This window comes from Chiloscyllium plagiosum, unplaced genomic scaffold (assembly GCF_037043375.1).
Source record: "Chiloscyllium plagiosum isolate Xiang-an unplaced genomic scaffold, Cpla_swu_hap1 HiC_scaffold_1, whole genome shotgun sequence".
NCBI lineage: Eukaryota > Metazoa > Chordata > Chondrichthyes > Orectolobiformes > Hemiscylliidae > Chiloscyllium > Chiloscyllium plagiosum.
In genome coordinates this window covers 46563106-46589334 of record NW_028270139.1, presented here as the reverse complement: position 1 = coordinate 46589334, position 26229 = coordinate 46563106, and the positions used below count along the sequence as shown (strand labels likewise).

Genomic DNA, 26229 nt, shown 5'->3' with positions numbered 1-26229 from the left:
TTCATTTATAGTTGTCATGTAAAAAGAACTCACTGTTGTGGCCTCATAATCCTGAGGGAAGGCATCAAGGAGCTCCTGAGGTGGAGCAAGTGCTTTAATGAATCTTGTAATGAAAACCAGTTTGCCAGTGAGATCTGTGACCAAAGTAACACACCTACGATTTGGAAACTTCTGTTTCACTTCCTTCTGGAACTTTTCTGCTTTTTGAAGTAGTTTCTCATCCTCCTGAGTCTCAAGCTAAAAATCAAATCAAAACATTAAGTACCAGGAAAAGTTTATTTTAAAATCCAGCAAAAATCTCTGATATGACACTAAACACTAATATAAATCATCAAAACAAACCACAAGTAAATTAACACACATATTACACTCATCAGCAGACAGAAAGATGTTATTTTGTGATAATTAAACAAAACTTAGCTGTTTTTAAAATGTACAATGTTCTGAGAAAAACTAAATTTAAAATAATCTTAAGCTATTGAAACATTTAAATTATTTGCACGAATATTTTAACTGTTCATATTATAAGCTCAAAGCATTAAACCTGCAAGGTGAGGGATAATTTACCTTTTTCAGCATCTCAATCATCTACAAAAGAGCAGCAAAAATGAGAGAGAAAATAGAGACAGATATAAAGAGCAGGAGGTGAACAACTTTATAGGTGTAGAAGCTGATTACAGATACGAAAGTTGAATAAAGCAAAACTTCAAAATCTAAAGAGCACAGAACAACATTTCACAATGCAGATTGGTTTGCTTAGGTAATATATCTACATATTTTCTCAGAAATTTTGCAATATATTGTTCCCTTTGATGAGCCTTGTCAATTGGAAGTTCACATTAGAAAATATTACGACTCAACATTTGTTAACCATTTATTTTAATTGCGTAAAAAGTAAGTGAAGCGTGTGATAACTGTTGCCACATGTGTACCACAAGATAAAACCACCCATAATAATGTAAAGGAAAAACAATGTTGCTCTGGCTACATCCAGTATTCTTTTCTTTGAGAAAGATTCAGCTGTGTTTTCTTCTTCATTTTCACTACATGTGACCATTTTCTAAGGAGATGTCCATTTGTTTGGTGAATTCTGATAACACACATGTTGTTGGATAACTTAAAACATTAATACCAAAATGGTTAATGGTTAATGAAATGTAGTCTCTGTTGTAATATAGAAAATGCGGTTAAAAGAAACTGCAGAGCAAATTCCCACAAACAATAACAAAATTGTGTGGCTTGAAGTGTGTATACTTCAATGCAAGAAGTATACGAAATAAGGTAGGTGAACTTGCAGCGTGGGTTGGTACCTGGGACTTCGATGTTGTGGCTATTACGGAGACATGGCTAGAACAGGGACAGGATTGGCTGTTGCAGGTTCCAGGATTTAAATGTTTTAGTAGGGTCAGAGGTGGGGGTAAAAGAGAGGGAGGTGTGGCATTGCTTGTCAAAGATAGTATTACAGTGGTGGAAAGGACGATGGATGAGGACTTGCCATCTGAGGTAGTTTGGGCTGAGGTTAGGAATAGGAAAGGTGAGGTCACCCTGTTAGGAGTCTTTTACAGGCCTCCTAATAGTCCTAGAATCATTGAAGAAAGGATAGGGAAGGTGACTCAGGAGATGAGTGACAGTAATAGGGTGGTTGTTATGGGGGACTTTAACTTTCCTGATATTGATTGGGAAAGCTATAGCTAGAGCTAAGAGCAGCAAGGAGGGGACATGAAAGGTCCTTAGTCGGTAGGATTAGGGAAAACCCTAAGGCTTTCTATAGGTATGTTAGGAATAAAAGAATGACTAGGGTAGGAATAGGTCCAGTCAAGGATAGTAGTGGGAAGTTGCGTGTGGAGGCGGAAGAGATTGGGGAGACACTGAATGAATACTTTTCTTCAGTATTTACTCAGGAACAGGGCATTGTCGTCGATGTGAATACTGAGTCACAAATAAGTAGAATGGATGGCTTTGAGGTATGTAGAGAAGAGGTGTTGGAAATCCTGGAAAAGGTGAAAATAGATAAGTCCCCTGGGCCTGATGGCATTTATCCTAGGATTCTCTGGGAAGCAAGGGAGGAGATTGCAGAGCCATTGGCCTTGATTTTTATGTCCTCTTTGTCTACTGGAGTAGTGCCAGAAGACTGGAGGATAGCAAATGTGGTTCCCTTGTTCAAAAAGGGGAGTAGGGATAACCCTAGTAACTACAGGCCGGTGAGTCTCACTTCTGTTGTGGGCAAAGTCTTAGAGAGAATTGTAAGGGATAGGATTTATGCACATCTGGATAGGAATAATGTGATCAAGGATAGTCAGCATGGTTTTGTGAAGGGCAGGTCGTGCCTCACAAACCTTATTGAATTCTTTGAAAAGGTGACGAAGGAGGTTGATGAGGGGAAAGCGGTAGATGTGGTATATATGGATTTTAGTAAGGCGTTTGATAAGGTTCCCCATGGTAGGCTACTGCAGAAAATACGGAGATATGGCATTGAGGGTGAGTTGGAGGTTTGGATTAGGAATTGGCTGGATGGAAGAAGACAGAGGGTAGTAGTTGATGGCAAAGTTTCTTCATGGAGTGCCGTCACTAGCGGTGTTCCGCAAGGATCTGTTTTGGGACCATTGCTGTTTGTCATTTTTATAAATGACCTGGAAGAGGGGTTAGAAGGTTGGGTGAGCAAGTTTGCGGATGATACGAAAGTCGGAGGAGTTGTTGACAGTGAGGAAGGATGTGGCAGGTTACAGCAGGATATAGAGAAGCTGCAGAGCTGGGCAGAAAGGTGGCAAATGGAATTCAATGTAGCTAAGTGTGAGGTGATTCACTTTGGGAAGAATAACAAAAAGATGGGGTACTGGGCTAATGGTCGGATACTTGGTAGTGTGGATGAGCAGAGGGATCTTGGTGTCCATGTACACAGATCTCTGAAAGTTGCCACCCAGGTAAATAGTGCGGTGAGGAAGGCATATGGAGTACTGGCTTTTATTGGTAGAGGAATTGAGTTCCGGAGTCCTGAGGTCATGATGCAGTTGTATAAGATTCTGGTGCGGCCGCATCTGGAATATTGTGTGCAGTTTTGGTCGCCATACTATAGGAAGGATGTGGAGGCACTGGAACGGGTGCAGAGGAGGTTTACCAGGATGTTGCCTGGTATGGAAGGAAGATCGTATGAGGAATGATTGAGACACTTGGGGCTGTTTTCATTAGAGAAAAGAAGGTTTAGGGGTGACTTGATTGAGGTGTACAAGATGATTAGGGGGTTAGATAGGGTTGACAGTGTGAACCTTTTCCCGCGTATGGAGTCGGGTATTACAAGGGGGCATAGCTTTAAATTAAGGGGGGCTAGATATAGGACTGAAGTTAGGGGTAGGTTCTTCACTCAGCGAGTCGTAAGTTCATGGAATGCCCTGCCAGTAGCAGTGGTGGACTCTCCCTCTTTATGGGCATTTAAGCGGGCATTGGATAGGTATATGGAGGATAGTGGGTTAGTATAGGTTAGGTGGGCTTGGATCGGCGCAACATCGAGGGCCAAAGGGCCTGTACTGCGCTGTATTCTTCTATGTTCTATGTTCTAAATGACCAGATCATCCATTTTTATGTTTAAGTTAAGAGATTCATGTTGATGATAATGCTGGGAGAAACCCTTTACTCTATTTTAAGAAACACAGATGGATCTTTTATGTATACCTGAGCAGGCTGCCACTGTATTTAGTGAGGGATCTGGCTCCAGCTGTTTGGTTTTAACAGCTGAAGAACCTTTATAAGGCACTGATCCAATTACAGTTGGAGCATTGTGCTCACTTCCATTTTCACTCATTCACGGAATGTGGGTATCACAGGGCTCAGCCACATTTATTGCCCATCCCTAATTATGCTGGAGAAGGTGGTGCTCTTCTAAAATTGCTGCAGTTCATTTGATGAACCTACAGTGATGTTAGGAAGGGTTTTGGCACAGTGAGAGTAAAGGAGTGGCAATATATTTCCAACTCAGCATAGTTTATGGCTTGAAGGGAAACTTGCACGTGGCAGTGTTCCCATGGCTCTACTGTCCCTGTGTGCCACATCAGAAAGACAGCATCTACACCAGTGAAACGCTCCCTCTGTACCTCAGCAGATACTCTATCGGAGGAGGTGGTAATTTTAAATATCAACAGCAGCAGTTTAAGAAAACTTTACCACCAGGTTTTCAAGGGCAGTTAGGGATGGGGAATAAATTTTGATCTAGCGAGTGAAGCCCACATCCTGTGGATAAACAAATAAAAAGACAACCTACAAAAATATGGAGCAATTGTTCAGTACTGTCTATTGTAGAAATAGTGGGAACGGAGGAAACACCTTAATACATCTTTAAAACTACAAGTCTGACTTTTGTAAAAATACATTCTGTCCATTAGCACCTATAAGAAAAAGAATGTGTGTGTAGATACATAATAAACATAACAAATGAAAACTGTAGAAAATTATATCAGTTAAAGGATGTTGACATTGCTGGAGCCAGATCCCTCACTAAATACAGTGGCAGCAATTTTAACATTGTGCAATAGAGTAAATGGGAAAAAGTGAATTTTCAGCCTGTTTTACATCTTTACAATGGAAATTAAAAATCATGAGAGGTGTAAAACAGCCAATATATTATCACCAGTATTATGTATCACAAAGTAAAACTATCCCTACTGAGTTATGTTATATCATCCAGCATTAGAAATGTGTCACTGGTTAACATTTGCACAAAACACACTATATGTAATTTCAAATTCAAGTCTATGGTGGTCTTATGCACTCTGAAATTTGATATTTTTTCCTGGTGGCATTATCCTGTATGATAATGAAGGTTTGATTGTGTGTTCTCTCACTGAAAGCAGAAACCTTTTCCAGATTGAAAAAAAAATAATTAATTAACATAAATACCCTTTTGTTAGTAGTTAACATAAATACCCTTTTGTTATGACATTACATTGTTTGGTAAATTTCATTCTAATATTTAAGCACAAAACCTACTCTGCAATACTGGAAAATAACTGTTCCACAATGCTAGCTGTGCAGTCAAAAGCTCCTGTTTCAGCTGACTCTCCTGCTCTGCTCTTCTGTCAGCATTATATTCCTCAGACTCTGGCTCCACCAAGCACTGTAACTATTCCTAAGATCTGGGGAAAAGTTAATTCAGTTAGACTCTCACTCAACATGTGCTGAAGTACATCTCAAATAGATTCCTCAACTTTCCTTTCCAGCAACGTCATTGAAACATTCAATTCCATATCAGAAATAACAATGGGAGCAGAATCCATAATTTATGAAAGAGATGCATGTAATTATTTGAAAAATAATTAAACAGGGCATGGGGAAATAGCTAGGAGAAAGGGAACCCAGGGTTGCATCACTATGTCATGTCTGCATCACAACACTATTTTCATATGCATATCATCTAATTGGGGCAGAGGGGAGCTTGGCACCAAATTAGTCGCCTAGAATCGAGACCTGACTCTAGAGGGCGTTTCTCAATTGTAGGCCATTACCATAATTGGATTTCTAATGGCCTTGCAGAACAGAGCAGATGGGAGAACAGACAGTAAGCAGCCTCACACGGTTCATCTAAGTGTCCAAATGGTCACAATGAAATACTACAAAACATACCAATTGCAAGTATAAAATAATTCCATTCTTGAATTAAGCTGATTTCTATTTAAAGTATGAGTATATAAATATTAATGATTTGCTTTGGTGAAACATTTCATAATCCTGTTTGGACACATGAAAAGGATCTGACTCTGACAGCTTGAAGTGAATTTTAGGAGGCATTTCCCATGAAAGCATTTTTAACATTGAGAATTTATATTACCTTTTCATTTACAGCTTCTCCAGGTACAAGGTGAGGCTCAACAGTAATAAAGAGGGACAAATAAGAGCCTTCACTTAAGCTTCGAACTGCCTCCCAACCCCTTTCACTTGATAGGTTACGCTCTTTGCTGTAGCCCAGAAGAACTGGTGGTGTATTAATCCTGAAGGTGCCATCAATCTATAAAACAGACAATTCAAAAAGTGATTTGTGAAACTAATGTCATGACAACATTTCTCCATTGTTGTCAAATCTGAACATTAAAATGTGTCAAGTTACAGAGTTAGGTTGGTTCAAATTAAAAGCTGGAGTCTAAAGTGGGAGTGATTCTGCAGCAAGTTGCACAGCAACATCTAACAAAGGTGATGAATAACTAGTTGTTAAATGACAACACACAAAAGTTGTCCAAGTCTCACACTTTACAACATGATTTATGAAAATGGCATTTTCATTGACTGTTTCAGCACAAATGTGTATTGAAAATAATAATGTTCTATAATTGACAAGTGTTGTGATTACCAGTGCAAAAAACAGTTACTAAAAGCATGATTATAATTGATTACTGCAAATTTTTTACACTAAAAATTAATCAGATGCACAATATAGAAAGTCTAAAACTTTCAGGACAGTGACAGTGTTGGATTTCAAATTTTTCTCAAGTATGGATTAACAATAAATTTCTCAGAGATAGAGAGAAACAACTGATTTCTGATCCTCTCCCCTGAAAGCAGCTGAGAATGTTGCAATTGTAAGTGCAGTGTTTGCACAAATGGAAGAGGCAGCTTTGTGTCTGGGGATTAGGGAGGGCCAGGTGGGGAGACAAACCTTCAAACTCAGCAATGGACTCAGGTCCTGTACAAAACTCTTTCTGATCCTATTCTTTGGGGTCAAGCTAAGAATGGCCTCTCAATTCCCGTATTTTCTCTGCCCTGGGTGTGGCCTCAGGAAAAAGATTGTTTTCACAAAGCTGGGCTTTGCCAGTTGTACAGTATGGAGCCTCATTAAGTATAAATAAGTCGTCGGAGATTTTCAAATGGCAAATTAAAAAAAAAATCCTGTCAGTATCTGTTTTTTAATCCAACTTTTGTTTTCTCTTTTTCTATGTGATTTGATCGAATTGACTTTGCTTAATTCATTCTCCTTCTCAATTCTTTCATTCTGTGTTCTGTTCACAAAGGTCCCTCAGATTTGTTTCTCTCAGATTGTTGCATCAGCTCATACTTGTCAATAACATTGTTGGTAAAAATGTTTTGAGCTAAAAGAGATTGAATCGTTGGAAAATATAATTATAAATTAATTCTCAGCACCAAAAGCAGAAGTTCAGTATTCATTTCAGGCCTAGCATACATCGAAAGGAAACAAAATCAAAACACTCTTTTCAAAATTTTACAATCAACCATAACAATTTATAAGTTGCAGCATTTGTCAGTTTTTAATTTGCACCCTTTTTGCTTGCTTGGAATCTCTTGCTGAAATTTCACTGGAGGCAGTTCAGAGAAGGTTCACAAGGATGATCCCTGGTGTGGAGGGATTGTCTTCTGAGCATAAGTTGAACAAGTTGGGACTCTACTCATTGGAATTTGGAGAAATGAGACGTGATCCGATCATATAGGATTCTTAAAGGGCTTGACAGCGTAAATGCTGAGAGGATGTTTCCTCTTACCGGAGAGTCCAGAACCAGAAGATATAACACCAGGATTAAGGGTTGCCAATTTAAGACCAACATAGATAGATTCTTGATCTGTAGGGGTATCAAGGGTCATTGGGAAAAGGAAAGTGGGCGAGAGAAGTGTCAAATCAGCCATGATCCTGGTGACTGGGGAGGTAAGCTCAAGGGGCTGAACATGCTACTCCCATTCCCATTTCTTTTGGTCTTATTGTCTATGTCTCCCCAAACTGGCTACTGCTTGTGGCCTTTCACTTGAATGCCATCGCTTTCTGAGTATCAGTAGACATAAATATTTTTCTTTAAAATCACAAAGTTATCAGAGAAGTTAGTCAGGTTCTGTAGGGATACGTCAAGTCTTCAGAGATTGGACTCTGAGTACAAATGCAAGGGCACCATTTTGCCATACAGTTTGTTCAATGGATGCATCTGGACCAGTGAACCCAGTTTTAGTTCCCTCATATGAGATGCCATCGTGGCTGTGGAAAAGGATCAAAATCTACGAGAATGATTATTTGCTAGTTAGATATGCTTAAGCAGCTGGGCTTACTTATTGCAGAGCAGTGTACCAACTTCAGGGTAACCAGATAGAGGTTTACATCGTAATGAAAGAGCTGGACAGGAAGCCTTTTGATAGATTTTTTTTCTTTCTTTTGAAAGAGCATACCAGTTTGAGTGGGAACAGCCAGGTGTCATTCATTTAACGAATACATCATTAAAAAGTCAGAGAAGTAGGATGTTCTTTAAGCAAAGTATGAGACCACAAATCTCATACCACAAACCACAAGTGGGCGGCACGGTGGCACAGTGGTTAGCACTGCTGCCTCACACTGCCAGAGACCCGGGTTCAATTCCCGACTCAGGCGACTGACTGTGTGGAGTTTGCACATTCTCCCCGTGTCTGCGTGGGTTTCCTCCGGGTGCTCCGGTTTCCTCCCACAGTCACAAAGATGTGCGGGTCAGGTGAATTGGCCATGCTAAAATGCCCGTAGTGTTAGGTTAAAGGGGTAAATGTAGGGGTATGGGTGGGTTGCGTTTCGGCGGGTCGGTGTGGACTTGTTGGGCCGAAGGGCCTGTTTCCACACTGTAAGTAATCTATTCTAATCTAATCTAATCTAATCTAAAATCTCTGTCTAGTTGCTGACACTCTACATGCCTTCCAAAGAGAACTGGATGAGTTTCTGGCTGACCATAAATTGCATCATCTCAAAGACAAATGGATCAAGAGATAACATATTTTTGCTTGATTAACCCTGGATTTGCTTTTTTGTTTTCTCTTTATTCAGAAATTTCATGACTGCAGATGAAAGCATCAAGCTTAAGTGCTCCAACCCTCTTCAATCAACTGAAGGCTTCCACTGTCATGACTTGGAACTATATCGCAGGGGCTGAGGAGATTGACTTCCATTGGGCTGTCTCCCATTGAGCTACGAAGGACTCAAGCCAGAAGATCATTCTCTCTGATTTCCATTGACTCCAGTTTTGTAAGGGTTTCTTGATGCATCACAGCATCACCTCACCTCAGGGGGAGTTGATGGCCTAGTGGTATTATGGCTGTACTGTCCTTTCAGGGACTCAAGTAATGTTCTCACCACTGCATTTGGTGGAACTTGAACTCAATATTTTTATAAAAATCAGGAATGAAGAGTCTAATGATGACCATCGATCCTTGTCGATTTTCTGAAAAACCCATCTGATTCACTGATGTCCGTTAGGACAGGAAACTGCAATCCTTACCTGGTCTGGCTTATATGTGACTCCAGACCGACAACAATGTGGCTGACTCTTAACTGCCCACTGGGTAAGAGGAATGGGTAATAAGTGCTGGCCTAGCCAGTGATGCCCTCATCCCATGAATGAATAAATGAGGCCTTGGTGTTAAAAGCAGTCATTTGCAGCTCACAGATACAAACAATAAATTCTCAAGATCTTGAGCTGCAGAGCTATTAATTATGGAAAAAATAAACATGCAAGTGTAATCACACAAAGTTCGCAAAGCAACTGAGTTGCAAAGTAGTGAAACTTGCATAAAACAAAAACAAATGACATAGGCTAGCTTTTGGATACATATATTTCTCACATAAATTTACATTTTACCCATTATGAAAATACTCTCCACTACAGACAAGCAAGACTCCTTACCCTGGACTGGGAGTAGATGGTACTGAATGGAACCTGCACAGCCCCTAGCCAGTGTCGCTCAACACGGGTATGAACATCACTTCCTCTTTCTCTGTCATCCTAAAAACCGAGAATTATTTTTCAAGAGTTCATATGATTATTTTAGTAATGGGGTTGATTTTGCGAAATATGACAATCATTTAGGGTTACCTCGAGAATGTCATAAACAACTTCGTCGAAGACATTGATGAACACGTCATCAGAAACAGACTGCAGACTTGCTGTGCTGTAATCGCCATTTGGTGCTCTAAATCAAACAAAACAGGCACTAACTGTTACAGCACTCACACACCAACTTATCTTTGCAGTTATTACTATTTAATAACAAATTCTTAAGAATTAGTAAATAATTCCACTGCTTTGTATCGCTATATAAAAATCACGCTGAACAAATTAGGAGTAGTCTACCATTGTACTTGTATCAATTTTGAAAGGGCAATCAATCAATCCCACTCTCTTGCTCCTTCACCAACTGACTGAAAATCTTGCCTTTTTAAAGTACATATCCACTCAATGTTGCCCCTTGGGAGTACTGGATCCAGGGTAAATCACACTGTGCACTCTTCACCCAGCCATTCCCCTGCTCCTCCCCACCACTCCATAGCTCTCCAGCTTTTCCTAACAGTCTGGGAACAAAGGTCCGTTACATTGCTTATGCCTAGCTGCCTTCAAGCTTAAAAACAAAACGTAAGGTTACATTGTGCAGCTCTCAGCTATTCAAAGGTTACCCCATCCTGACTCCTAGCTCCTCCGAGGTGCCTATGCTCACAACATGAAGTCGCTCATGGGACGAAGGACAGTCACTCTAGCGATGCGCTGTCTGCACTGAATTACAAACCTTAAAGAAAGGCCAGAAGAGAAAATTAAAATGATTCATAAAATAACCAGAAAATACTGAGAAAATAAAAACATACTAAGTTGCAATATGGTAATCACTAGATAACATTTATTTAGCTCATCTATGGGATGTGGATGTCAATCTCTGGCCAGCATTTATTGTCTGCCCCTAGCTACCATTCAGAAGGTGGTGATGAGCGAACTTCTTGAACCGCTGCAGTCCATCTACTGTTAGGTTGACCCACAATGCCCTTAGGGAGAGAATTCCAGAATTTTGTCCTAGTGACTGTGAAGGAACAGCGATATATTTCCAAGTCAAGATGGTGAGTGGCTTGGAGGGGATCTTGCAGGTGGTGGTGTTCCCGTATATCTCCTATCGTTGCCCTTCTAGATCAAAGTGGTCAAGGGTTTGGAAGATACTGTTTGAAGAGCCTTGGTGAATTTCTGCAGTGCATCTTGTAGTAGTACACACTGCTGCTTTAAGCGTTGACGGCGGAGGGAGTGGATGCTTGAGGATGTGTTGCTAATCAAGTGGGCTGCTTTATCCTGGATGGTGTCAAGCTTCTTGAATCTTGTTGGAGTTGCACCTATCCAGGCAAATGAGAAGTATTCCATCACACTCCTGACTTGTGCTTTGTAGATGATGGCTAGGCTTTGGAGAGTCAGGCGAGTTATTTGCCGCACCATTCCTAGCCTCTGACCTCCTCTTGCTGCAATATTGATATGGTGAGTATGGGAGATCTAGGGAATGTCAAGGGGCGGTTGTTAGATAGCTTCCTATTGGAGATGGTCAATGCTTGGCATTTTAATGGTATAAATGTTACATTTAGTTTATACCCTCTAAAGTAGAAAAAGAAGCACTTATTTTATAGACAGCAAATGGTATCATGTGTTGGCACACATTCTTCACACTTGTGAAATGGATCCTGTACTACATTCAGGAATGGCATTCCCGAAGAAGGGCTTATGCCCGAAACGTCGATTCTCCTGCTCCTTGAGTGCTGCCTGACCTGCTGCACTTTTCCAGCAACACATTTTTCAGCTCTGATCTCCAGCATCTGCAGTCGTCACTTTCTCCCTGTACTACATTGTCACAGTGGAAATTGTTTTTAAACAGTATTAAACACTGACAGAGAAGAACCAAAGAAACGTGAAACTGAAATTAAAAATGTTAAACCAAAAGGGACAATAACATTTATTGGTAGACTATTCAAAGGTCATTTATCAGATAACAATATCTGTGACTCAACTCAGAATTACTGGGGAACTATAATAACTTCCAGATGCACGCAATTACTTCTAAAGGTTAGAAGCCACAGAGCTACTAGAAACAAACAATAAACTTACATACGTAAGCACCACAAATTTGCCAAAGCAATTAATGGCAATGCGTTGAAACTTGCACATAACAAAATTAAATCTTATGAAATACAAACTGTGTAGGCTAATTTGCAGGTACAGCAAATAATTGCATTTACTTCCCACACAAATTAACATTTCACGATCTTAAAAACAGCCTCAAGGAAACTTGTAAATTGACAAAATTAGTGTTTGACTTTTCTTTTAGTTTTAGATAAAGTGCAGTTAGTGTAATCTAACTTTCCCAGCCTCAGAATGCCATAGGCAATGCCAAATCAGTTGGGAAGATATGGGGAGGTGAAAATGAGATTCTCTACAGCGAAAAAAAATAGTTTAATTGTGCAACCAAGTGGTGAGGGGAGAATCAGAGTGGTGATCGGCAAGTGGCCTATTTGCACTAATTAACATCATGTTATTACCTATTCTCACCTCACTCATGCACAATTGCCTGTTCTCCCTCATGGTGGAGAGAAATCAGACGATAACCATTCCCGATGGGAAAGTCAAACCGCGTCACCTGCTGCTCCAGCACAGCCAGTGATCTCCAACATATCAGGGCATGCTCCACAGACAGTGACTGTATCTCCCACTCCATCGCCAGGAAATGGAGATTGGCATCAGACGCACACCAGTCTCTTCATAAAACCACAGTACATCTCTCAACCCCTTCGAATACAGTTCATCCCTTCAATCCAGCACCTTGGACCAAACTGACCCCTTTCGTCAGTACGCTGATGTCAGGCTGATTTGAATGGCAATTACGAGCTTATGCCTGAAATGCCGATTCTCCTGCTCCTCGGATGCTGCTTGACCTGCTGTGCTTTTCCAGTGCCACACTTTTCAAGTCTGATCCTCCAGGATCTGCAGTTCTCATTTTCTCCTGATTTAAATGGAGGGACAGACACATATCTCATGCATTGAAACTTGAGTTTTTAGCGCTCATTTTGCACTTACAACATCCCTGCCTTGCTTTGTCTTTTTTTATGTGGCCACCATTCTTCCAAGTGGCGGTGGAGCAGGTCTCCTGAGCTGGAGCTCATCTCGTCCATTGCTTTTCTTTTCTCTTTCTCTCCTTTCGCATTTTTTAGCTTTTTCATTTTAACTCCCATTCTCGGGTGGCACAGGCGAAGTCCAAGTTGAAAGCCAGCACCATGTGGACTCTCGGCCTCCATGTGGAGTCAGATGTCTGGTACTCCTGCCTCAAGAGTTGGAAGGACTGTTATTCTGAACTATTATTTCTGTATTTTTCTAATTTATTGCTGGACTTTTTATTTCTTTATTTTTCTAACTTTTCCCCCTTAAGAATTTGTACCTAGGGACCAAAGATGGTGCAGTAAGTGGTGACTTGTAAACTTTTCACTGTACTCATGTGAGTACATGTGACAATAAAGCTAATTCCAAAACTTACAGGCTGACAATGTTTCTGTCTATTCACATTTCCTAGCAGGAGATGGACATGTTGTTGCATGGTGCTGTGCTACATCAATGTCACAGTACCAGCTGCTTAAGTGGCAAAGACACTGCATGTGTTTCAAACAAACGGGCATGTCTCAAAGTCTGTCAGGAAAGGGGAAGCTGATTTTCTCTCATCTTAGACTGCAGGTACTTAACAACCTGTTTTTCTATGCAATGTTACCTTTCTTGAACAATGTAAGGGTTCAGATTAGGGTAGGTGTATAAAGTTTCAGAAATCCTCCCACGCTGGTACTACATAGATTGAATTAAGTTCCACTATGTCAAAGGTCCACACACAAGCATTCCATCGCCCTCTTTGTCAAAGTCCTCCATGTCCCAAATCATCGTATGTGCAAATACTGACTGCTCACATTGTTAGGGCATGATGGTCCTCATATATATCTTTTAAAATCAGGACTGATGAATTCATCCACAGCAGGGATTATCATCACTGGCTGCAGTACAACAAAGATGCAGAGAGATTGAGGAGGGACAGTTGCACAAGACAGCCCAAGACCAGCAAAAACCTCCAATGGCTGCCAAATTGCATCCACATGAAGAAGTCGTTGCTATAAGATGTGTAAAAGAGGTTTACCAGGATGGTGCCTGGATTGGAGTACATTAGCTATCAAGAGAGTTTGGACAAACCTGGATTGCTTTCACTGGAGCGTCAGAGGCTGAGGGTGAGTTGAAAGAAGTACATAAAATTATATCGGCAAGGATAGGGTGAATAATCCCCAAAGTGAAAATGTCAAACTCTAGAGGGCATAGATTTAAGGTAATGGGGGGAAATGTTTTAAGGAGATTTGCAAAGCACTTTTTCTTTTAATGCATAGTGTGGTGGGTGCCTGGAACACGTCGCTGGGGTAGATGGTAGAAGCAGATATGACAGGAATGATTAATAGGCTTTTAGACAGACATATGAATAGGCAGAGAATAGAGGGATACCGTCCATGTGCAGGCAGATGGGATTAGTTTATAATGGAATCATGGTCAGCACAGACATGGTGGGCCGAAGGGCCTATTCCTGTGCTGTACTATTCAATGTCTACAGGTCCCCTCAGGATACAGAGGAAGTACAGGAGGTCACTTAAGCAGGAGGTCACTTCTCCTGTTACTAAGACAGTTGATCAGACAGGTGATGTAAAGCAGAACACTTTTATAGATGTGAGATTCTAATTCCAACGAAGTCTCTCCAATCCCATTTTTATGTGAAACTTTTTTTTTGCTTCCTTCCCATTATATTTACTGTGTAGGGCAGTTCCTGGCTGATAGTGCAAATCTCAGGTGGTCTCTTCTGCTGCTGGTGAGTGCAAGATAAAGCAAGAAAGGCACATGGAGGCATGATGCATAGATCATAAAGTTAGCAGCAGACAATTGAGAGAGAAAACTCACTGGGGCTCATGGAGAGAGACCCTCTATTAAACAGGCAACCAGTGTCGATTGTACCATTGACGGAAATCTGCTGTCCATAGCTGGTGTGACTCATATACATGTGACTCACAGCAACGTGGTTGGCTCTTAACTGCCCTTTGAAATGCCGAGCAAACTACATTGTTGAAGGGTAATTAGGGATGGAAAACAAATGCTGCCCTAGTCAACAACACACACATCCCATAAAAAGAATTTTAAAAATTGATTTGGAAGGAATAGATCAAAAGGATCAAAGGCCACTTTAATCTAAATAACTACTTTTTTAAAAAGATTACCTGAATGGTATTTCCAATTCTTCATTCCAGTTAGGGTTTTGACCTTCTGCAGTACTGGTTTGACGGACTGTACGTTGGAATGAAACCTCCACAAAAGGACGCACTGAGGTCTTTGACAAAAAGAAATCCCAATGTTAGTTTGCTTATTCTGGATATGGCTTTTCTCAGTTTTTGCACAGCTCATTTTTCATACAGATGAAAAACTACCATCCTAAATTGGGAAAACCAGGGAACAGTGTCACTTCAAGATATTTCAACTTTGCATTAAGTCATCGAGTTAAACAACAAGTCAGTTCATAAATTATCATTGTGCTTGCGACAAAGCTCTTTAAAGAAGAGTAGCATACGCATAGGCCAAAACAGACACCATGTACTAAACACCCTGTAAAACCAAAACAAAAACTTGCATTTCTGTAGTGTTCACTGCTAGTGTAGTAAAAATGTCCCAAAGCAATTCACAGTGATATTATTTAATAAAATCTGACACTAAACTGTATAATGCAACATTATGGCAGATGACCAATAGATTGGTTAAAGAGATCGGTTTTGAGCAGAAGTTGGAGAAACTTACGGAGAGCAGTCCAGAACTTAGGGTCTAATTTGACTGCACAACTGCCAAAGGTGCAATAATTCAAACTGAGGTATACAAAAGTTCAAAATTGGAGGAGTCAAGGTATCTTAGAGGTTTCTAGGGTTGGAGAGATTAGAGATAGATAAGCACATGGCAGTGGAGGAACCTGAAACAAGCTTAAAAATAATGGCTCCAAAAATCTTCATGGGTCAGATTGGAGACAGGAAATATGGAAGGATAGTTCAATTAGGGCACAAAGCAGCTCAGTTTCTAGTTGATATGGTGCTGATTCCACTGAAGTTGTTCCAGTCGAAATCAATGTCTTCCTGTTGATGCTTATGTTTTCGAGTAAAGTGAATGATTTAATTTGAAGTATTCATGACAATTAAAAGGATTGATAGGTTTTCCAAACATTCTGAAACTATTATTTCACCTTGTGAAAACTAGCATATTACACTCAAGACTGTGTTTAACCACTTATCCTCCTAAAGCCCAGGGTTCAAATGTTTTTTTGCTGTCCCAATGTAGACGAGTGTTTTTTTTAAAATAAGAATGTGTTCTCAAGATGGTAAGATTCACAAGGCCGCATGTACTGTCTGCAGTTATAAGCAGCTGTCATCAGAGTCTAACACTATGGAAAAGTAAGTGAACATGTCGCATCTGATGTTCCATAGGAGCAAAAGTTATTGATGCAGCAGCTAAGGATCATTGGTTTGATGATCCTTTCCCTCAGAAACCCCTGCAGCAATATGCTGGAAGTTCGATGACAGAATCCAGCCATCACAACCATCTTTGTTTCTGTCAGGCAAAATTACAGTCACTGGAGAATCGAGCTGATGTTGTTCAGTAAATGAGTTTCAGTACAGATCCCTGTTGCTATTCTCTGTTGGATGCAGCATTATGTTGAGAGGAGGTATTCTCATCAACTGTTTGCCATTCAGCTCTTAAATCTAGTATTACTATGGGTCTGATGAAGTTTGAAATAGAAGGTGTTTATTTTGGTTGCCTGCAGCAGCAATAGCAATGGCGAGAAAGTTGGGAAAAGCGCAACAAGAATGAAAATAAAATCAACTCCCCAATGTTGAAAAATAAATTCCTACTTTCCCATAAAGTTTACATGGCAAGTTCTGAATCTTGTTAATAAGCAGTAATTATCTTATTTCCAGGTATCTGTATCTCATTAACAGCTAATCTTATCTCATTTTTGTATGACTCACATCTTCCTGAGAAATGAGGCAGTGCCAGTTCCCGACAATAAAGTCAGATTAGTTACATGGCAAGGTAAAAACATCCACATCCCGCACCTCCGCCCTCAGACCCAACCCCTCCAACCGCAACAAGGACAGAACGCCCCTGGTGCTCACCTTCCACCCTACCAACCTTCGCATAAACCAAATCATCCGCCGACATTTCCGCCACCTCCAAACAGACCCCACCACCAGGGATATATTTCCCTCCCCACCCCTCTCCGCCTTCCGCAAAGACCGTTCCCTCCGTGACTACCTGGTCAGGTCCACGCCCCCCTACGACCCACCCTCCCATCCTGGCACTTTCCCCTGCCACCGCAGGAACTGTAAAACCTGTGCCCACACCTCCTCCCTCACCTCCATCCAAGGCCCTAAAGGAGCCTTCCACATCCATCAAAGTTTTACCTGCACATCCACTAATATCATCTATTGTATCCGTTGCTCCCGATGCGGTCTCCTCTACATTGGGGAGACTGGGCGCCTCCTAGCAGAGCGCTTTAGGGAACATCTCCGAGACACCCGCACCAATCAACCAAATCGCCCCGTGGCTCAACATTTCAACTCCCCCTCCCACTCTGCCGAGGATATGGAGGTGCTGGGCCTCCTCCACCGCCGCTCCCTCACCACCAGACGCCTGGAGGAAAAACGCCTCATCTTCCGCCTCGGAACACTTCAACCCCAGGGCATCAATGTGGATTTCAACAGTTTCCTCATTTCCCCTTCCCCCACCTCATCCTAGTTTCTAACCTCCAGCAACTCGATCCCCTGACTTGTCCGACCTGCCCAGCTCCTTTTCCACCTATCCACTCCACCCTCTCCTCCCTGACCTATCACCTTCATCTCCTTCCCCACTGACCTATTGTACTCTATGCTACTCTCTCCCCACCCCCACCCTCCTCTAGCTTATCTCTCCACACTTCAGGCTCTCTGCCTTTATTCCTGATGAAGGGCTTTTGCCCGAAACGTTGATTTTGCCTGTCCTCAGATGCTGCCTGAATTGCTGTGCTCTTCCAGCACCACTGATCCAGAACTTAGTTACATGGCAGCACAGCTCACTGCTCACTTCTCCATCATTTCCTTGCATGCTCTGCGAACACTGTCCTCTTCCACCTTCTCTCTATTCAAGTGGGCATCAGCTTCACCACATCATCACAGCTATGCAACCCACTCAGCATTTTAGCCCTTCAGGAGTTCACCTGCAGCTCAGGGCACGGTTATGGTTTGTACATTTCTGCCTGGTTTGTTTGGCCACAGGAGTACACACAGATCTCACGCATCTGCACATGGTGCATCTTATGTCACTTGAATTACTTTCTTGGTGCTCACAAATTTTGCACTGGTTTGGAGGCTGCCAGCCTCTCTGGCTTGCACTGCTTCTCACCAAATAGGCTCTTCAGTCCTAAATTACAGACTGACAGCCTCTGTCACTCGCACTGCTTTTTAATGCAATAGGTTCTTCAGCCATAACTTACAGGCTGCCAACTTCTCTGGTTTGTATTGCTGTTTTGTGCAGAGGAACAGGCAACAGCTTGTTACGATTCAGAGTCCTGAACAGTTTAAGGGGGTAGATATATCACTGTACAGCACCAGCCCACATCAATGTCACAGCTACAACAGGTTATGTAACAACACAGCGTCTGTGTTTCAACCAAATTCAATCATTGCTGGCAGTCAAAGGAGACCAGCCCTGAGTGAAGTGAAGGAGGTGGTGGCAGCACGGTGGTAACGACACTGGATTAGTAATCCAAACCTTTGTGATTGGGGCTTAAATCCCACCATGGCAGATGGTAACATCTGAATTCAATAAAATCTAGAATTAAAATCCTAATGATGACCAAGTAAACACTATTAGAACAACCCTTCTGATTCACTAATGTCCTTAAGGGAAGGAAATTACTGTCCTTACCTGGTCTGGTCTGCATTTGAATCCAGAACCACAGCAATGTCTGTCCTCCGAAATGGCCTAACAAATTACTCAGGTCAAGAACAATTAGGGATGGGCAAAAAACCCTGGCTTAGCATTAAAAAAACTGGGGAAAAATAACTATGACCTAAAAAAACTAGATATAGCTAAGAAAAATAACTACGGCTAGTTATTGGTAATGGGATCATCTAATGGCAGACCAGTGTTTTAGCTATGGTTACTCAGGCAATTGGTTCTACTAGAGTTGGTGAACAGTGCCTTTGCAGTCCAGGCATTGGGCCATGGTCAGTCCTGAAGGTTAGGAAGAGTCATCTGGGTATCACAGGTACATCGGTCAGTGTGGGGAATCCATTTGAAGATTGTGCTGTCCTCCCAACACAGTCCAGGCACTAGCCATAGTCAGTCAGGAGTCTGGGTATTAATGGTGAGTGCGCTCATCAGTGGCATTCTGTACAGAACTGGCAAAAGTGGGAAGCCAAGAGCCTGAATCTCCCAGCATCATTGTCACTATCTACGGCTGTCAGAGAACAATGCAGGCAGAGATTAAAAATATTGCGAGCCATTATCAATGAACCTTGTCATCTGGAGCAGGACTTGAACTCAGAAGGACTGGGTGACTGCTGTTGGTGGCTGCCATGTCATAGCTGCCCTGAATTTTATTCAATGGCTTGTTCCAAGGAACAAGTGAGACCTGTGTAGCATCTCCTATTCCTCGGTCCTCAAATGAATGCGGAAAGTCACAGGTGCCATTCTCTCCATATCGCAGTTATTGATATCTTTTCCCTCTGAGGAGGAGAGTTAAGCAGCTTGGGCAGTGGGATTCTCCAGCACTGTTTGCTGCCCCCGATGCAGAATGCTATAAACTGCACTCATGCTACTTTGAGACAATGTACTGAAACAATGGTATTGCTGATGAAATTATACCTGATAATGGTCCACACCTTGTACATGAAAACTTTGTTTGCAGAAAAATACAGTTTTCACTAAGTAGCCAGTTCACTACACCATCCACAAGCTAACAATGAAAGAGAGAGAGGTGCAAAAACGATAAAAATGCTGATGACAAAAAAAATGAAGTTGGAGCACAAGGTTTACAGAATGACTGAATAACACTGAGAGTAACACTGGTCTTCAATGGGCTAAATATTCAGCAACAGAAGCTCAGACCTAATGTTGCATTACAAGACCATGACCATATTAAAATTACACAAAATAAGCCAAAGCAAGCAAGCACCTGAAGTGGTACAACCACAGACAATGGACAAAAATCATATTCTGCCAGGGCAGAACGTGTGAGTAAACAATCAACATGCTGAAGTTACAGTTATCAAAAAGTGGAACAGCTACAATCATGTCTTGTCCAAACAACAACTGGATTTTCCAGGAGAAACCAAAGAGCTTTGATACTTTTATAAAACATAAAGAGTGATTCACAGGAATACTACTGAAATTGGGTAACCGAAACACATCCCACAGCAAATTCCTCACAGAATGTAACCAGAGTCCAAGAGTTGAGAACAGTCCATCGACCCAGACCAACAGCACTGAGAACCAGATCAGAAAGAACGGTGAAACCACCAGGAACTCAGCATATGAAAATACAACTTCTTGGTGGGAGGGAGGTAGTAGGAATGTAAGTAGTTTAATAACTTCTTGGAAGTTAAACTGGTAAGAGAATGTGGAGGAAGGAATTAATGTAAATCAGTCAGTGACGTAACTGATGATGTTAGCATTACAAAAACTGAAGAGTCTGAACTGGAGATGGTATATACTGTGAATAAAGAGTAGGAATTACATTACTAATAATCTAGCCGTGGGAATAGTAGAGTAGATGTACAGCGAGATACATGTACAGTACAGCAGACAAGATTGACTGACCAAAGTAGTAGAAGAGGACAAGGACAAAAGCCTCCTCCACATTGCTCACAATCCCAAACCAGTCCTGATCTCCCAAAATGACACAACAGGAGTAGGCAGGTGGGACTAGCTTAGTTTGGGATTACGTTTGGCATGGACTGGTTGAATCGAAGGGTCTGTTTCCGTGTTTTATGACTCTATAACTGGCTGAAAAGATCAGAGATAAAATTGAATTCGTGCAACAAACCAGCTTGGTGTCATTCCTTTGAAGGACATTAGGACATTTAATAATGCAACATAAATGTTCAAATGATAATTTGTACCTCTCATTTATTATTTAAAGATTTCATGAAAATACTGTATTTGGATTTGTAAAATTGTATTGCAGAAACAGGCTTATATTTCGATCTGCATAAAGGCGCTTGAAATTCCATGAATAACAAAAAAAAAGATGTTGGTGACAACAATAAATTAAACAGAGTTCTATATTCCCCCTTTATACATCTAGTCCCCAAGCCTCTGAGTTACCTGATTGTTCCATACCTGGTTAGTAAACCATTCATGGCTTTGAGTAGGACTCTGAGGTATCTGAGAGGTTGAAAATGTTTCATTTATGGATCTTGCTGATCTGGATGTCAGCGCTGGTTTGCTGGAAGAAAACAAAGAAAACTTTTATCTTCAAATGATGTTCTATTAAATAAACCTGCAAAAGGAGAACGTTAGAGTCTATGTTACAAACAATATCCAAGAATATGCTATGCATTCATTCAAAGGCAAACTGATCAAAGGATAAGTAAGTTTTAGCTTTCAAAAAATCATTTAAGGAGTTAGGATGCCATTGGCTGAGCCAGCATTTATTGTCCATCACAAGCTGCTCTTGAGAAGGTGGTGGCGAGCTGCCTTCTCCAACCAGTGCTGTTTATGTATTGTGGGTAGACTCATAACACCGCTCCGGAAAGAGTTCCAGGAAATTGGCCTTGCAACAGTGAAGGAGAGGGGATGTATTTCCAATTCAGGATAGTGAGTAGCTTGCAGGGGAATTTGCAGGTGGTGGTGTTCACAAGCATTTCCTTATCCTTCAAGATGGTAAAGATCGTGGGTTGGAAGTTGCTCTTTCAGGAGCACATTTCTGCAGTGCATCTTGTAGTTGGTCTACACTGCTGCTACTGTGCTTCTGTAATAAAGGCTCTGAATGTTTACTGATGTTATGCCAATCAAGTGGGCTTCTTTGTCCTGAATGGCGCTTAACTTCTTAGTGTTATTGGAGCTGCAGCATCCAGACAAGTGGGGAATATTCCATCACACTCCTGATTTGTGCCTTGTGAATGGGGGCAGGCTGTGGGGAGTAGGATAGTAATAATTTCAAAGCAAAGAAAAAAAATCAAGTATTTTGCTAGTTTACAAGTAACGTAATTTTAAAGATCAAATTTTCTGCAAATCACTTCACTGATGATTATTTAATCACACTAATTGTTACAAAGCAATATCTAAATTCTCAGAGATGTACAAAAAGTCTCTCAATGGCATTCACATTGTATATGAGCCTGGAGAGATCGGTCAGTTCAGTTAGTTGGACGGCTGGCTTGCAACTATGACATGGTAATCCTCAGGTTAAACTCAACACCAGTCATCTCTCTCCAAACAGAGCAGCCTTCTGGACCTCTGGAACTATGGCGACTTTACTTACTTGCTGTACATGAGCTTGCAAGGGTCTGCAAGCATCAATACTTGATTGAATGTAATAAGGCCCACATGCTGTGACTTTGTGGGAGAGTAAGGTAGGATATTGTGTAAGTTAGACCTAAGGCTAGGTTTTCCTATCAGTTTCTGCAGTAATACAGAGCCTAATTTTATAACTTCGAAATAGAGCAGAGACTCTTCTCTTATTCAGACAGAAAGTTCCTGTGCCCGTACACATTAGAACATGTAAACGCCTAAAGAACCTACATACCAAGATGATATGGGTGGCAGCACAGACAAGTATTGCTTACCCTCCAATGGATTTACGAATAGGTACATCATAGGCTCGGATAATGTTGACCAAAAGTTTGATGTCTCCATCAGAAAGGTTCTGGGCTGTAACTTTTTTTCTTTCTTTTCTTCGTGGTCTAAGTGGTCTCCTTGGTTCAGCCAGTTTGAACAGGCTGATACCTAACATACTATTGGGCACAAAATATTAAATTTTGCTCAGTACAGGTTCTATACCATTCACCATCACTTCTTAAAAGTAGCAAATGATAATTGCAATGTGAATTAAATTCTATTCAATAAATTAAGTTAAAAAGCAAGCATTGATAGTAAGATATCTTAGTGATCAACATGGAAAGGAAATGATGAGAATAGTACAACATACCGTGAGTCACCAGAACTGCACAGAAAATGGAAGAATAAAGAGAGATGAAGATACATGAAAGGAAGCAAAGTAGTGGCAGATCTAATACTTTAAAATAAAAATACCTTTTATAATGAAATGCAAGCAGTTTTATAACAGAAATATTAGAAAGAAAATTGAAAAGAAACGTGCCCTTTATGCTACACTTTTGCTTATACTTAGACATTTTTCTCAACTTGGTGATATATTGCAAAGATACTCCCATTAAAGTCTACAGTCCAGATCATGGTCTATCAAATACTGTAAATACCTGACCATGTTGTGACCCTAGTGGCCTAAACAAAATCCTTCATACTACATCTACTTCACTGAATATTACCAGGTTATTGTCACCATTAAATGCCCTCTTGTAAATCAGTTTCTCTCTGTACAGATACTGCCTGAATGCTTCCAGCATCTTACACCTTTATTTGAGTTCACCTGAGACTGATATTCACTGTTCAGGCAGACTGACTTACTCAGCAACTTGATTTAAAAAAGAAAATAAATAAAGAGAACTACAAAAATGTGGAGACACTCTTATAATCTGAAATCAGTTAATCACAAAACCAAGCAGGTCAAGACATATCCATGCTCATTCCATTCAAGTATTTATAAAATGGATGCCAGAATGTACAAAAAGAAAAGCAAAACAGAAAAAATAAGTTTTTGCTAGTTCTTCAACATTTGGAGTCAATGTTTGACTGATTAGCAGTTCTAGATATGAAAAAACCTATCTGTGCAGTTGAATTCAAAATGTTGCTGTTGGAAAATGATGAAAATTGCCTGTTGTAGCTGGAAGTTCACATACCCAGTTGATGGCTGGAATCTCAATGAAGCTGGGATAAAAAAAAGCCAAGTAGTCATGCACTGGCCGAAACAGTGAAATGATAATTCACATATGTCCATGAGCAAAAATAGATCACGAGCTACTGGAACAGCTTCTTAGTAGAAACATCAGAAATACTCTGGGGTCCACAGTGAACATACTTCCTGAAGCACATTTTGCTTTGAAGAAAGCAAATGCTCCAGCAATCGTAACATTTCTTTTTACAAGTCAAATACCAGAGATCAATTGCTGGTTAGCCAGAATCCAGACATATATTTTTCTAGTCAGAATTTTACTTGCACCCCACCAGTTCCCATCACACTGAGCAGTTGTCTTGCAGATATATAGACACCCAGCCAAGTTCTCATCCATATACCTCTTCATTAACATGCCTTGTTATTCCATTTGGTTTCATGTGTGTATGTTCTCTCTGGAAGTGCGATGGCAAAGCACTGCCAAAGATGGCTGAGGGCTTGTCTAGACCAGAGTAAACCTACTGTGTTGGAAAACATCATAAAGTAACTCAAAATCTGATTTTCAATTATTGGAGAGCCAGAGGTTCCCAGACAGCTGTATCCTGATTCCCTCCTTGTCTTCCAAAGTAAAATGATTGCCATCGTATGGCACAAGAAGAATAAATAATAAAACACATTTTGACATTCAATTCTGATTTTTTAAAAAAATTAACCCCATTAATAAGCAGACAGTAAGAAGTTTGAAAATAATGCAAAGTACAATACACACCTTATGCTGGGGACTGCTTCCTCAACAACCATATCTGACAAGATGTAATGATGCTTTGCCAACAGAAATCTATTTTTTACAGAGTCCCGAACCTAAGAAATTAAAAATATGACAATTATTCCTTACTATCAGAAATATTTGTGCAATTGCTACAGTAGTCATTCTATGTTATATTAAGCCATCCTTACCATTGTCTCAATTACCATTGAAAACAATTTAAATATATTTTTTAAAATTCCTTTCACACTGGTCTAACCGATACCTTGTTCAAATTCCATATCACTTCCTCACTTTTACATTTTTTACTTCTTAATTCCATTCCCATTATCATGGTGTTTTAAACTTACATTGAACATTATGCAAACTCTCTACACACCATCTGGACTCTAGCAATAAATGAATTCTGTGATACAAGTTACCATGTCCCTAAAATCAATATTTTCAGCAAGGAATGGTATTATTCCTTTTGTAACTATATCCAAATAATTTGTAAATATGGAAAATAAACCATTCCAATACACTACTCACATGATATCAATTCAATAATTCATCAATTCAAATTCAATATTTACTCCCTACTTTCCCAAGTCAATCAGCTCCATTTTGCTATCCCAGAACTCTGATTTTCACAAACAGTTAAAATAAATGAATCAGGGCCTTTTGATTTAGTAGACTCTGATTTAACAATTACTTTATCATTTTCAGAAAACATACCAGATGTTCGGCAAAACCTGTAGGCTTACAGTCCTTGGATGGTCCTTTTGCTCTTGCCTGAACAAGAATTTGGCACACCAAAGTCATTTTGCAAAATTTGCTTGGAAAATTGTAGTTGACAGTATATTGCCCCAATCTAACTTATTACTACATGACTCACACATGACTCAAAGTGAAACTTTATGTTTTTGATTTGAGTTTTCTCCTCAATAATTATCTCCAAGAGTAGCTCTGACATATCTTCTGATAGTTCTGCAGTTCTTCATTTACCTTCCTTTGTAAAAGGTAAATGATATACTTAAACATTTCTATCATTCCTTCTTTATAAAGTACAGGTTATCTCCTTGAGCTTTAAAAAAATTCTTTCATGAGATTTGGATATCACTGGCAAGGCCGACATTTATTGCTCATCCTTCGATTTGGAATCATTTTTGGGTCAAACTAAGAAAGAATGGCAGATTCCTTCTCTAAAGGAAATTAGTAAACTAGGTGGATTCTTATAATAATTGATAATAGTCTCTTGGGATTTACGGAGACAATTTTATGTTCCAGCCTTTTTATTAACTGAATTTAAGTTCTAACAGCTGCTATGGTAAGATATGAGAGGGTATCCCTAAAGCATTAGCCTAACCTTCTGGGTTTTTAGCCCGTTCTTTGACTGCACTTGAGAGGAAAGAAATGTATATTTTGTTACATTTTATATTTGTAGACTAATTTCATTGACAGCTATTTTGCTAGTGCTGTTGGGAGGTGCACTAACTCAAGAGATAATATTCGAGAAGAATATGATGGTGCGCAAAAAACCTGGAGAGACAGATGGCACTAGTGTAGTGAATAGTAAGTTAATGTGTGAAGTTGTCGTAATGGAGATGGTAATGAGGTCCAAAGCATGATGACTGTCCATAAATATGAATGCACAGATCTTAGTAAATAAGATTGGGTAGTTACAGATT

At 40.4% G+C, this 26229-nt stretch overlaps 1 protein-coding gene across 1 annotated transcript in view; it reads right to left on the bottom strand.

Moving 5' to 3' along the window:
• Positions 1-26229, bottom strand: part of cc2d2a (coiled-coil and C2 domain containing 2A) — a 196464-nt gene that overhangs the window by 19508 nt on the left and 150727 nt on the right. The window contains exons 25-33 of the mRNA XM_087986613.1: positions 24563-24654; positions 22610-22777; positions 21162-21267; positions 15020-15129; positions 9810-9906; positions 9621-9719; positions 5816-5992; positions 568-588; positions 34-237 (exon numbers count right to left, since the gene is read on the bottom strand). Of these exons, the coding sequence (XP_087842739.1) occupies positions 34-237; positions 568-588; positions 5816-5992; positions 9621-9719; positions 9810-9906; positions 15020-15129; positions 21162-21267; positions 22610-22777; positions 24563-24654 (1074 nt within the window). The remainder of the gene's footprint in view (positions 1-33; positions 238-567; positions 589-5815; positions 5993-9620; positions 9720-9809; positions 9907-15019; positions 15130-21161; positions 21268-22609; positions 22778-24562; positions 24655-26229) is intronic.